General features: G+C 44.6%; 1 protein-coding gene across 5 annotated transcripts; it reads right to left on the bottom strand.

Moving 5' to 3' along the window:
• Window positions 1-7146: 7146 nt before the first annotated feature.
• On the bottom strand, window positions 7147-14036 carry TIGD7 (tigger transposable element derived 7). Of its 5 annotated transcripts, none has more exons than XM_050774343.1 (2): window positions 13841-14036; window positions 7147-10314 (listed from the first exon to the last, which is right to left on the bottom strand). In XM_050774343.1, exon 2 carries the CDS (start codon window positions 8930-8932, stop codon window positions 7283-7285), a length of 1650 nt encoding a protein of 549 aa, XP_050630300.1. In that variant the 5' UTR covers window positions 8933-10314; window positions 13841-14036; the 3' UTR covers window positions 7147-7282. The 5 variants fall into 5 exon arrangements, with proteins under 5 accessions (XP_050630300.1, XP_050630303.1, XP_050630302.1 ...); XM_050774346.1 differs by having other exon boundaries at window positions 7147-8945; window positions 13841-13968; XM_050774345.1 differs by lacking the exon at window positions 13841-14036 and adding an exon at window positions 12077-13832.
• Between the last annotated feature and the right edge of the window lie 74 nt (window positions 14037-14110).

Genomic DNA, 14110 nt, shown 5'->3' with positions numbered 1-14110 from the left:
GGCAGCAGACAGGGAGAGGCAGGTGAGGGCCTGGCAGCCTTCAGGCTGGGACTGCCATGTGGTAACAAAGGATCAAGCCAAATGGCTGCTGGGGTGATGCTGTCATAGGGTCTCTAGAAAGTATTCATTCCTTCTGCAGTCTATAGCAGTAAAAATGTTTCCAATTCTTTGTTTAGAATGTTTCCATTCTTGTTCAGTAGCTGAGGAAGATCTGACTCTTGGAGGACAGGATATTTTGGTCTTGCAACTGGTTTCCAGGGTAGAAGCTAAGATGGTCCCAGTATAATTGAGTTATTGATTATTAATGGTGGGAAGATACAGGGGATGGCACAATTATTAAGGGAAAACGTTATATTTATTTTTTGGTAGAGACGGGGTCTCACTGTTTGCCCAGGCTGGTCTTGAGTTCCTGAGTTCAAGCGCTCTTCCCATCTTGGCCTCTCAAAGTGCTGGGATTACTAGCATTACATTTTAGAATGGCATATCAGAAATAGCAATTCTAGTAGTGTGTATCTGTGGGAAATGGGGGAGTATACTAAGAGCAGGAAATCAGATGCCAGGAAAACACCTCAGGATATGGCCCTGGAGGAAGGTATCCAGCTGTTCTTTGGGTGAAAAAGATGAAGAAACAGTCCTTTGGCAATAGGTTGATGGATATAGCAACTTGAAGTCATGGAAACAGTGCTCCGTTGCTCCTCCTCTCAGCCCTGCCTTAGTTTAGTATTTCTTTGGTTGTCTGAGCCAGTTTTTAAATATCTCACTATTTCTCATTTCTGTAACTTCCTCTTAATCACCTTGTTCACAGAGGAGGGCAGTGGTGGTGTGGGGGTTGAGGGCAGGGAAGTGGAGGCTTAGGATTAGAGAGATCAGTGTAGGATCAACAGTGGTGGGAGCAGGAACACACTCCAGTGGAGCAGTGCAGGGTCAGCCAGGCTGCTGATGCCATGAACTGGGTGGAATGTAAAGCTGGTGTTCCTACAAAGCACTCTGGTTAAGATGGCAGTTTATGTGGACAGACTGGAAAGCGCCCCTTCCATCTACTCTCCCTCGGTAACATTACCCACACAGATCTTATGATGTGCTCCAACTGATGCTGCTCATACTTGGAACACTACAGCTTGAAGCTAGAAAATGACTCTCAGGTATTTGCCCTAAAAAGGCGTTCCAGTGGAACCCTTCACTCAATCTTCAGTCTAGTTCCCCTTCCAGCAAACTTCACATGCGTAGCTGTTCTTGGCTTGTTTTAATGAGATGACATCACAGAAAATAACTACATAAAGCAGCACCATGCCTGGCATGTAAGGAAGTATTTGTGCCAAACGTCGACAGATGATCCAAAAGATTTCCTTCTAAGCACCTAACACTGACTGAGGTCACTAAGACCACACTGGCAGCAATTTCAGGGACTGATGACATCTCCTTCCCTTGTACTCATCTTTCAGAGAGCAGGTCTGATTCCCTTACTGCAGGCCCCCATGAAGTCTAATACCGTTTGACTCTGTGTCCCCACCCAAATCTCATCTCTAATTGTTATCCCCACGTGTCAAGGGAGGGACCTGGTGGGAAGTGCTTGGATCATGGGGACGGTTTTCCCCCATGCTATTCTCGTGATACTGAATTCTCCCGAGAGCTGATGATTTTAAAAGTGTGGCAGTTCCCCCTTCACTTGCGTGTTTGCTTCCCCTTTGCCTTCCACCATGATTGTAAGTTTCTTAAGGCCTCCCCAGCCACACAGAACTGAATCAATTAAACCTCTTGTTTATAAATTATGCAGTCTCTGTATCTTCATAGCAGTGTGAGAACTAGGTCACTGCAAGAGATGTCCAAGTTAGTGCTTTTTCATACATACTTTTTTACATTAATACTTTACCCACTAGGGGTCTTGTAAAAGAAGCCAAAACCGAGTTTGAGTGGCACTTATGTCAAAGGGAGACTAGCCCTGGGACAATAAGGACCTCTAGCCCCTAAGTCCAAATGGGTACAAAGGGGTCTTGGGAGATGTGGAGTGACCCTAAGCAGCAGCCACACATCCTTAGCAAAGGTAGCACATGAAACCAGCAGGAAGGCTGGTGGGTGAGAAGCAGTGCCACATCTAAGCAGTGTGAAAAGGCCTGGCAGGGTCAGGTTGGGGAGCAATACTGACAAAGCCAGAGGTGGGACACAGACTGGAAGCAAGTGTTTTAAAAGCACTGAATTTTTCAGAAAAACCCATCAGAAGTCACTTTAAAAGTTTTGATTGCTGTAATGAAAGAACTTTTGGGTCTCGGCACCGTAATCTGAAATTTGAGGGCTTAGACTCCACTTTTTGTTTTGTTTGAGATGGAGTCTTGCTCTGTCTCCCAGGCTCGGGTGCAGTGGCGCACTCTCTGCTCACCTCAAGCTTCGCCTCCCGGGTTCACGCCATTCTCCTGCCTCAGCCTCCCAAGTAGCTGGGACTACAGGCGCCTGGCACCACACCCGGCTAAGTTTTTGTATTTTTAGTAGACACGGGGTTTCACCATGTTAGCCAGGATGGTCTTGATCTCCTGCCCTCGTGATCCAGCCTCCCAAAGTGCTGGGATTACAGGCGTGAGCCACCGCGCCCTCCCGGCCTAGACTCAGCACTTTTTAAAGAAGAGTTTACTGTAGATTCATTACATTAACTGATACAATTTAGGAATGTGCAAAGTCAGCACTGCTTTACAACTTGTAATTTTTGTAAATGTTTCACATGCATTTGAAACAACTAAGTATTGTAAAGTGTCTTAATGTGTGTTACAGGAAAACCAACTAGCAAATTTCTTAGCACTAGGAGACTTAATTTTGGGGGTCAGGAACTCAGGAATAGCTAGATGAATTCAAGCAAAATGCATTTATTTATTTGAAGTATTTTCTTTTACTCTTCAGTCTAGCTTGCGAGCATTCCCAATTAAAAATTGACTTCTGTTCTTGAAAGGGCAGTTAATATTTCCTTCCCATCATACACTTTTTAGTAAGAGCAGCTAAACCTTGATTGAGTGGTGCAGTGAAGAGGCACTGGGATGATCTAGGTTAAGGACAAAATGGTTGAGGAAAAACGACTCAGATCACAAAAAAAATTCTGATCTTCCAGTTAATGTTACTGTTCTCAATTAGCTGCAGAGACACCTTAAATGTCTCAAAAGATTCCGTCAGAAATCTGGTGGCTCTCAAGCATCCCCAACCTGCTCCAAGGAGAGTAATATTTCTCCAGGCAGCGAGAATGGGAAAGAAAAACATTAAGGAGTATCGTTCTCAAGTCCAGGCTATGCTTTTGGACATCATGAGGAAATTGCTTGCCCTCCATTACGTCCAGGGGGGCCAGTTCCCTACTCCTGAGGTGCTGCTGCCCTTGAGGGAGTTCTCGGCTCTGCTGGGCTTTTCGGGAGGAGTCCAGCCCCAGCACACGGTACAAGGGTGAGTGCCTGGGCTTCTCGGAGAAGTTCCAGTCCCCAGGAGTGATTTGCAGAACCAGAGACTCCCTTTTCAGGCTTGGGCAAAGCAGACGACTCCTGCTCCGCATCGGATCACACGCGGCCGGGCCCACGAGCCTCCTCCAACCGCCGTCCCAGGCCTCGGGGCTGCCGCTCCCCTCAGCTTCGGCTGTGCCCCTAGAGGCGAAGGCCGCCCTGCGCCCGGTCCCAGCCTTTCCCTTCCCTCTGGCCGGTCCTACTTACGCGGCCGTCCTGGGACCTGTGCCCAAACCCCTGGGGCCACGATCACGCCCCTCCCCTTCCTTCCCGCGTTCCCGCCCGGGTGGTGTACGGTGGTTCCGGGCCGCACGCACAGCCGCAGGGGTTTCCTCTCCTAGACTCGAGGCGGTGGCGCACCTGCAACCTCTAAAACTCCCGTCGACCCTCGCGGTCTAGCGGGAGGCGCGGAGGGCCGAGCAAGGCGATGGGAGAGCCGAGCCGGGGTGCGTGCGAGCGGGTGCCGGGAAAGCGCGGGGCCGCCCTAGGGGCTGGGCCTCTCTTTAAACAGTGGGAGGCCCACGAAGCGTCTAAAGCCCGAGGCTTCTCTTTTTGTTTGAGTTCGCTCTCTTCTGGTACAGGGTCGGAAAGAATGGAGAGGGGACAGAAAAGGCAGGCAGGGCAACTGAAGAGGCAGAGTCGAGGCAGAGGGTCAACGGGGCCTGGACCAGGGCAGGGGAGTGAGGAGGAAGAGTAGAGACGAGAGATCCAGGAAGTGTAGCGGTCAAGACTACGTGGGCCGAGACCCGTCTAAAATCGTAGGATGTCCCCCAAAGACCCTGGCCTTGACCTCTTTCCTGCTCTTCTCCGCCAGAGGCCCCCAAGGCAACGGTCCAGGGACCTTTCAGCTTGCCTGGGACATCGCAGAGACTGAGCCCCTGCGTCACAAATTTAAAGCCCATCTCAAAAGTCATGCACTGTCCTCTCAGACACCTCCCCTGCTATCCAAGTCTCAAAGCCCCTTCCTATGTTCACTTTGGCTCCCGCCCTTACACATGCCATGGTGGTTTGTTCTCATTCATTTTCTTGGTTATTCAGAGCTGAATCTCCAACAACATGCTTATTGTCTAGTGACATGAAACAGTTAACAGGAAGTTTCCAGAATCAATGAGTACTTTTGAAAACTGGGGGCCGGGCGCGGTGGCTCACGCCTGTAATCCCAGCACTTTGGGAGGCCGAGGCGGGCGGATCACAAGGTCAGGAGATCGAGACCACGGTGAAACCCCGTCTCTACTAAAAATACAAAAAATTAGCCGGGCGCGGTTGTGGGCGCCTGTAGTCCCAGCTACTCGGGAGGCTGAGGCAGGAGAATGGCGTGAACCCGGGAGGCGGAGCTTGCAGTGAGCCGAGATCGTGCCACTGCACTCCAGCCTGGGCGACAGAGCGAGACTCCGTCTCAAAAAAAAAAAAAAAAAAAAAAAAAAAAAAAAAAAAAACTGGGGTGACTTTCGGTCACTCTAGGAATTTATTATCACTAAAAAGAATGATGTTTGATGCAAAGACCCAAACTAAAAGGAACTAGAGAACTGCCCAGAGTCCTCATCTGCCATTCCCCTCCACTTCCACAATCCATCCTGTCCCAGGCTTGTAAGGTCTTTCAAAAGAGGCAAAACAACAAGCAAAGAGTAATTACTGCCCTCGCCCGCACCCAACCCCAGCGTGCGGTCATTATGGACTAATCTGAGAAAAAAAAAAAGTCAAGCTGCTTCATGTGAAAGGTCTCCCACCTTCCACCAAGCTGCAGACTGAATAAGCCAGGGAAGCACAAATCAAGCCAAAACTGAATGTAAAAAGGATGCCCAGTGGCAATGTGGATACACTTTGTCTACAAGTTCTGGGTAATAAGACAAAAAAGAGATAACTACTGAATTTATAAGGTGAAAATATCAGCAATCACTACTAATAAAAAAGGATCCCACTTACAGCAACAACAAACCTACCTAGGAACAATAAAAAATATGAGAACTCCATTAAATGAAAACTGCACTTACAATTTGAAAGGAGAAAAAAGGAATGTAAATTCTTCCCAATTTTACTTAAGTTATGAATAAATTCCCAGAGGGAGTTGGTGTCTGGAGGAGGCTTGAATAAATTTTATGCTGAAGGTGACTCAGGATAGTAAAAATAGCTTGTATATTTTCAAACATGGAAAGTGGGCATTTGCTTTTTATTAAAATTCACAGGCTGGGCGCGGTGGCTCACACCTGTAATCCCAGCACTTTGGGAGGGTGAGGCAGGCGGATCACGAGGTCAGGCGTTCAAGACCAACCTGACCAACATGGTGAAACCGCATCTCTACTAAAAATACAAAAATTAGTCGGGTGTGTTGGCGCATGCCTGTAATCCCAGCTACTCAGGAGGCTGAGACAGGAGCATTGCTTGCACCCGGGAGGCGGGGGTTGCAGTGAGCTGAGATCGTGCACTGCACTCCAGCTTAAGCGACAGAGTGAGACTCCATCTTAAAAAAAAAAGAAAAAAGAAAAAAAAGAAAAATTCACATTAACCAGTAATGAAAACGGCAAGGTACTAGAGCAAGAGTAGACACCAGTAGTACTGTATTTAGTCACTAATTTTATACTATAATTGCCTAGTATTCACCAGTGTAATAGAATATGCATCTCGGAAACAGATTCTTGAATATATGAGAAAGGAAACACTGAAAGCCAATAACTAATTATCCAAAGCAAGCTTATTATTTGCAAATATCAACTCACCTGACACCTTATATTATACTAAATAGGGAACAGCCATAAAGATACCCTTCTTTTGGTTACAAAATTAGCAAAAACTAACAGCATAACAATATTCAATGTTGGGATTGGTGCATAGGGAGAAGTACTTTCAAAATAATGGCGGGAATGTGAAAGCAATTTAACAGTGTGTATCGGAAGTTTTTTCAAAACTTCATTCTTTGACCTGGTAGTTCAACTGATGTTACATCCCCTGTTGGGGTATTAAAAAACCATCCATTGTGAGGTTAAGAGATTTTAATGATCTAAGGGAAACTCTAAGAAATAGTGCAGCATGAATGATGGTTAAAAGCCTGAGATTTGGCATTAAATAGAATTTAAGTCTCATCTCTGCTATTTACTAGTTTATGTGACCTTTGTTACTTAATCTCTCTAAATCTGTTTCCTTATGTATTTGAAAAGGGAAGGCATTATTATGAAGACTAACATATATATACAATCCTATATACTCAATAAATGCTAACTTATTAACAAACCATAAAATATGTTAAGACAGTAAGAGGTAGGGTTTTATTTACAATGTAATCTGCCTATTTAAAAAATATATGGTATACACCAAAGTGTTGAGGATATCGTTAGTCAACAGAATTGAGTGCTTTTGATCTTTTTTATATATCCCTATAATCAGCATGCTACTTTCACAGTAAGAGGAAAACAAACACTAAATAGGTAGTAACAGAGTTAAGAAAGCAGTGTGTTTTATCATTAAATTGAAAACCTAACCTATCCTTATCTTAAAGCTAACTAGAACTAGTCAGCACAGTTTCCTTGTCGTAGGCTATGATTACAAACTAATGCTTTTCTCAAAGGTATTCCACCTTAGATAATCTGGGACAATACTTCATTATTCAGATCCTTATGTAGAATTAAAAAAAATGAATTTATGAAACATAAATTTATTTAAATAAATTTAAAGAAACACAAATGTGTTATTTTCAAATTGTAAATTTTATAACCATTATATAAATGGGCACTGATATACAAAATAATGTCAGTTGCTAAAACATGACAATTCACAGCAGGCCTACATCATATAATAATGGCAGAAATCTTTAAACACAAAATCTAATGATTAGAACCAGAAGTTGAAGGCCCACTGAAGGAGTCCTTAATATTATGAGGCCTAGGTTTCAAAAAGCTACCAGTTCTAGAACAGATTTTACTCTGGAACTGTTTCTTGACTATTTCTTGTTGCATCTCTTTCAGTGTGAAGTGGAATCTCTGAAACTCAGGTGTGGCATCAACAAAGTCAAGAAGGTAGTCCAAATTCTCTCTTACAGCAGATAATTTAAATTCAGCAGTCTGCTTCTCAGTTTCTCCTCCTTTTTGAACAACTTCCTTTGTTATTCCACCTTTGGTTTTTAGGAGACAACCCTTTTCTTCATCTCCATTTAACCACACCCTATTATCATCCAACTTAGTTTCCAACTCCCCACATTTTTCAAGAATTTCTCTATAATCCCCATCTTCTAAGCCTTGAAAATCATATTCAGGTTCCTTTTTGTAAAGAAGATTTTCCCATGCATTTGCTATGGTTATTTGTTTTACTTCATCCCAACTTTTTGCCCAGTTAAAAATTGCACTTTTTATATTGTACATTTTAATTTTGGAAACTCCTTTATCTCCTTTCTCTTGCTCATCATCACTTTCTTCAAATATTACAAGACTCTCTTCAAGTTGCTTCCATCTATACAGTCGTTTGCAACTCAAGATCACACCTTGATTCATTGGCTGAATCAAGGTTGAAGTGTTATGGGGAAAGAACATACATTTTATTCGACCATCCTCACTGGTTAGTGATTCAGAGGAAGGATGAGCTGGGCAACTGTCCAGAAGTAACAACGCCCTGATGTCCTCTTCATGAAATCTTAGGACATTAAGTTGAAAATGTCGGACCTCAGGAACAAAGTTTTGAAAAAACCATTCTGAAAACAATTCTCTGGTGAACCAAACATCTTTACTGGGTTTATATATCACAGGCAATGTACTTGTGTCCTCTTTCACACTTTTGGGCAGTTTTGATTTTCCAATAATGATTGACTTTAATTTATGAGTTCCATCTGCATTTGCACATAAAAGGGCAGACAACCTTTCTTTGTTTATTTTCTTCCCTGGTAGGCAGATATCCTTCCTACTTGCCTGAGAATTTTCTGGCATTGACTTCCAAAAGAGGTCTGTTTCATCCCCACTGTATAGCTGAGCTAGACACAGCTTCTCCTCTTTGATTATCATGGACAGTTTTTGTCGAAATGGTTCAACATTTTCAGAAACTGAACTTAGGACTTGTTCGCCACATCCTTTTCGGTTCCCAATTGCATGCCGATTTCGAAATCTAAAAAGCCAACCAGTGCTAGCTTTGAAATCTGTTCGCCCAAAACATTGTGCGAATCTCTCTGCAGCAGCCTGAAGCTCCACGCCTCTTACCGGAACACCAGCTGAGCGTTTCTGTTGGTACCACATGTAGACCGCATCATCTACATCACCATATTTGGCTCCGGTTGTCCTCTTTCTCTTCTCAGCCCCTACTAATGGCATGTCCTGCTTTAGTACAAAGTCTAGAATTAACTTCTTATTTTTTTTAATGTCATAAAATGTTGACTTACTGATTCCAAATTCATCCATTACACTTTTAAGTGATCGTCCAGCTTCAATTCTACTTAGAACCTTCATTTTCTCCTCCAGATTCAGTGTTGTATATTTCCCTCTCTTATTCATACTGAATTTAACTCTGAACAACCAACAGGAAAAAACAAAGGGAAAAGCCTTAATGAACTGGCAAAAAAACCCCCCACATTTTTAAAACAAAACAGCTCAAAGCCCCAGAAGGCATGGGCATTGTATTGGAGGATAATGGACTGAAGGGGATAACCATGGCTGAAGAGTTAGTCTAGAGGTGGAGGTCTTACGTACTCCGAAAGCTCCCAGTTCCAAAGTCCTGTCTGGCTCTTGCTCCTGCAAGCCATGAGTCATCATTTTTCGGAATGCCACCTACTTCTTCTCTTTTGACAGATATAACAGCCTCGGTCAGGAATGACAAGGATACCTGCATACTTTCCCTAACTCAATACAGGAAAAGGGACAATATCAAGAGAGGAGGGACTGAGCAAGATGTGCTCACAAGAAAGGACCCAGGTGGAATAAGTTTCAATAAAAACCGATGCTTGAGAAGAAGGGAGTGTGAAAGACCCAAAGGCAATGACAGAGTAATCTTGTGTGTAGCAGAGATGCAATGTGGCTTCTCCCCCTCCAAAAAGACCTGATTTTACCTCACTGCCCGAAAAGAGAATGGCGCTCATATTGCTTTGTATATAGCGCTCACTGGGCAGCAGTTCATTTATCTGGATAAGGGCTACAAGGACCCTGACATCGGGATGTATGGAGAGTTGGAATTTAGGAACAGTTGTACCGAATCTTGAAGTGAAGAAGAAAGTAAGTAGTTTTTGTTGTACGTATGAAAGAAATCCAACTTTTACTGCATTCAATATAGTATTCTCAAGCACCGTGCTTTAACTTGAGTGTCTCTTGTGTTTGCCAAGGTAATATATAAGTATGTAAATAATTCGTTAGTGGCACTTTACCATTCTCAGGTCTTCTTTCTTGGAACATCTGATGTATTCTCAAGTGCTATTTTTCACTGAAACTGTTCTCTGAGAACAAGTTTCAGAATCACAGTAATTCTTAGAGATGAGCCCAAAAGTTTTACAAATATTTCACCATAGTTAAAACATTTTAAAGATCTGTCCTTTCATTTGCTTTCCTAAATTTACATTGTAAGTAACATGCTTTTCATATTTGAGAGTTTGATTTCTCTTCAGTGTTTATTTTACTTAATTTGAACCAAGACTCAACTTTTCCACAGAAGAAATCTAAAAGGTTTCTCTGCTGCTGTTTCTGATCAATTGTTTCTCATAAATCCTGCTGGCAAACTCTTCTGTCCCTCTAGCCCTCAAATACTCTTTTCGGGTCCTCCTGGTGCTCCCCAAAGCCATTCCAGGTCCTTAGAAATGTCTTAGTCTAGATTAATTTCCTGGTTCTCATTCCAGATACACAACCTCATGGGAAGAAACAAAAACTGCCACTTTTATCCATTCCAGGTGCTATGAAGAAAGAAAAGTATGTCAGAGAAATAAGGGAAATGGCTGGTATCTCAGTTATTCTTCCTCTTATTTAGGGCAGAATCTGACTGGCCCATTCATTCCCCAACTACATAGAAGTCTCTCTCTCTCTCTCTCTTTTCTGAGGCAGAGTCTTGCTCTGTCACCCAGGCTGGAGTGCGATGCCACTGTCTCAGCTCACTGCAACCTCCGCCTCCTGGTTTCAAACAATTCTCCTGCCTCAGCTTCCTGAGTAGCTGGGACTACAGGTGTGTGCCACCACACCCGGCTACTTTTTGTATTTTTTTGGTAAAGACAGGGTTTCACTATGTTGGCCAGGCTGGTCTCGAACTCCTGAACTGGTGATCCGCCCGCCTCAGCCTCCCAAGCGTGAGCCACCACGCCTAGCCCAAAGAAATCTCTTAAGTCTCTCATCTAATAACCCAGAAGAGTCAGACTACTGGTTTTCCTCTAACATTCATTGCAAGAAATGCCAACTATGAGTGATGGAGCATGGAGAAGATTACAAGAGAATATGGTAGTAATTAGGGTGTGGAGCCAATGGCAGGCTAAGATCAAGCAACTTTCTAAATGAGGCAACTATAAGGCAATTAGTAAGTGGTAACTCAGAGATAAATCTTGGTTTATTTCTTTCACTTGTAAATGGAAAAATAAAGTATCTGCTAACCAATAGCATTAACTCCAGCCAGTCACCTAGCAAAAATATTCAGTTCACTATGGCAGTTGTGTGGGTGTCTCAGAATTAATGTATTTGCTTTCAATGCTTCTCAGCTGCACCGTCGTCTCTTTTTTTTTTTTTTTTTTTTTTTTTTTTTTGAGATGGTGTCTGGCTCTGTCGCCCAGGCTGGAGTGCAGTGGCGCAATCTCAGCTCACTGCAACCTCTGCCTTCAGGGTTAAAGCCATTCTCATGCCTCAGCCTCCCAAGTAGCTGGGATTACAGGCACGCACCGCCATGCCCCGCTAATTTTTGTATTTTTAGTAGAGACAAGGTTTTGCCATGCTGGTCAGGCTGGGCTCGAACTCCTGACCTCAAGTGATCCACCCACACAGGCCTCCCAAAGAGCTGGGATTACAGGTGTGAGCCACTGCGCCAGCTATGGTCATCATCTCTAAAACAGTGCCCAAGCAAGGGGAGGTGAATGAAACCAAAAGGAAAGGCTCGAGAAACATTTGTGGGCTTCAAAGGATAAGCCACTATGGCAGCAAACCTCACATAATGAAAATCATCAGTGGCCCTCATTCACTATTCACAATTTGTGCCTTGCATGCCTCTTTTTCCCATGAATCCCTTTTCCATTTTCTTCTCCCTTTAACCAACTTCCTAACTATATTATGAATCAGGCCTGTCAATGATATCCAAGGGCACTGCTTAGCACTGCTAGCAGAACTTCACTTATTCAACTTAATAAATGCTAATTATATATTCAGCATTGGGCCAAGTGATAAGAATCTTAATGCTGAGGGAGTTACTGTCCACTGGTTCTGATAGACTGAGAACAATACTTACTTCTGAAGAAATGAAGTCCCAACCTGGCTGAGATATTAAGGAAATGAACCTACTTAGACACATATTCAAGTGACTTAGGCAGACGCTCATTATTAAATCTCTGTTTATCTTTCTCTCTCACTTAAAAAGGATCAAGATCTATGCCTAAGATGAGTTACATCCCATCCTATCCAAAAGCAAAAATAGCATAATGACCTGGCAATGGCCTCTCATTTTCATTCTCACCTTAAACTTACCTTAGATGAACTGCCCTAGAAAGAAGCTCGGTCAAAAACGCTCAAATGGTGCTCCAGGATTTACTTTCTTTTTTCTTTTTTTTTTTTTTGATACGGAGTCTCGCTCTGTTGGCCACGCTGGAGTGCAGTGGCCAGATCTCAGCTCACTGCAAGCTCCGCCTCCCGGGTTTACGCCATTCTCCTGCCTCAGCCTCCCGAGTAGCCGGAACTACAGGCGCCCGCCACTGCGCCCAGCTAGTTTTTTTTTGTATTTTTTAGTAGAGACGGGGTTTCACCATGTTAGCCAGGATGGTCTCGATCTCCTGACCTTGTGATCCGCCCGTCTCAGCCTCCCAAAGTGCAGGGATTACAGGCTTGAGCCACCGCGCCCGGCCCCTCAGGATTTACTTTCTTAAATGCATTCTTTTCATTCCCACTCAAAGGACTCCAGTATAAGTTCTACATAAACTCGTTTTCTAACTTTTAAAACTCTTCCTCTAAATGCAGCCCAACTCAGTAAAAACGTACTTAAGATCTCACACGCTAATAGTTTCCAGCTTTTAAAGCCTTTACTCCCACCCTTCCCTCTGCCTGGAATGTGTCTCCATACCCTGCTGTGGACAAAATCCCTGTGGACAAAAGGTCTTTTATAATTTCCCCAACCCCAAATCAACTTTGATTTTCTCGGAGTTCTCACAGAATTCAGTTTATGTCCTATTCTTACTTTGTGTTACTGATATTCATGACATTGCCTCAGTCCTTTCAATAGACTGCTTAAGGACAAAGACGTCTTTTTTTTTTTTTGAGAAGGAGTCTCGCTGTGTCGCCCAGGCTGGGGTACAGTGGCGCGATCTCGGCTCACTACAACCTCTGCCTCCCGGGTTCACGCCATTCTCCTGCCTCAGCCTCCGAGTAGCTGGGACTACAGGCGCCCGCCACCACGCCCGGCTAGTTTTTTGTATTTTTAGTAGAGACGGGGTTTCACCATGTTAGCCAGGATGGTCTCCATCTCCTGACCTCGTGATCCACCCGCTTCGGCCTCCCAAAGTGCTGGGATTACAGGTTTGAGCCACCGCGCCCAGTCAAGGACAAAGACGTCTTACTCAGCTCTGTAACACTGGCTACGCATAGCTGACTTAATAGTCCCTTGACTGCTATAGGCTGACGTTACAAAAACTGGTAATTCGGAAACCACTCATACTGGACTTACTAAATAATCCCTCAACTGGTACAGACTGACATTACAAAAACTGATTAATTCAGAGATCACCGAACACCCAAAACACTTAGATTCTTATAACTATGATTCAGTAAATATGTGTGGAATGCTTATCTTATCCAGGTGACTATGTTAGGCGCTGCATGAGATACGAGATGAAAACAAGGTTCCCATTTTCCTGGGAAGAATACTGGAGTGGAAAACGCAGAAGATATCACAACAGGAGAGCTATTTCCGATTAGCCGCCGCCACTGCTGAGCTATGTGACCCTGAGCAAGTCATTAGGTCTTCGTTTCTCTGTCAAGGAGAGGTAGAAAAAGTACCTATTTCACAGGTTCAAACCTACCTCACAAGAAAAAATAGTTGTGGGGAATGCGTCACGAGACCTAGAAAACGGTACAAAACCCTCGGGGGGCCGTTGTTTCTGAGCTAGCCAGTGGCCCGACCCGGACAAAATGCCTCTACGTCGAGGAGGCTGCGACGAGCCCAGCAACAGCTCGAGCACTGCCGGCCGGGCCGCGGGAAGCCCGAGGACGCGGCGCGCGCAGCTGGGCGGCGACCCTTACCCGGCGAGGCTCCCGGGCCCCGACAGCCACACAGAACAGACGTGGCAGTGCGACGCCTCCCCCACTGGGGACACCAGACGGCGACAGCCACGCGGTGAGCCGGTTCAAGGCCCTCTAGGCTTCCGCGGGTCTGGAGACTCGGTAGCGTTAACCCTTCCCCACCTCCGGGGCCGGCAGCAGTTTCTCTGGCGACGAAGTAGGCCGGTTTCAGACGCCTTAGCCGGAAGGCGGGCCTCCGCGCGCCCTCGGAAAGCGTCACTTCCACTTCCG

The sequence above is a fragment of the Macaca thibetana genome, chromosome 20, assembly GCF_024542745.1.
Source record: "Macaca thibetana thibetana isolate TM-01 chromosome 20, ASM2454274v1, whole genome shotgun sequence".
Taxonomy (NCBI): Eukaryota; Metazoa; Chordata; class Mammalia; order Primates; family Cercopithecidae; genus Macaca; species Macaca thibetana.
This window is presented reverse-complemented; position numbering and strand designations above follow the sequence as displayed.

Coding starts and splice junctions, on each gene's coding strand:
- TIGD7 (XM_050774343.1), bottom strand. CDS start 8,932: ATGAATAAGAGAGGGAAATATACAACACTGAATCTGGAGGAGAAAATG.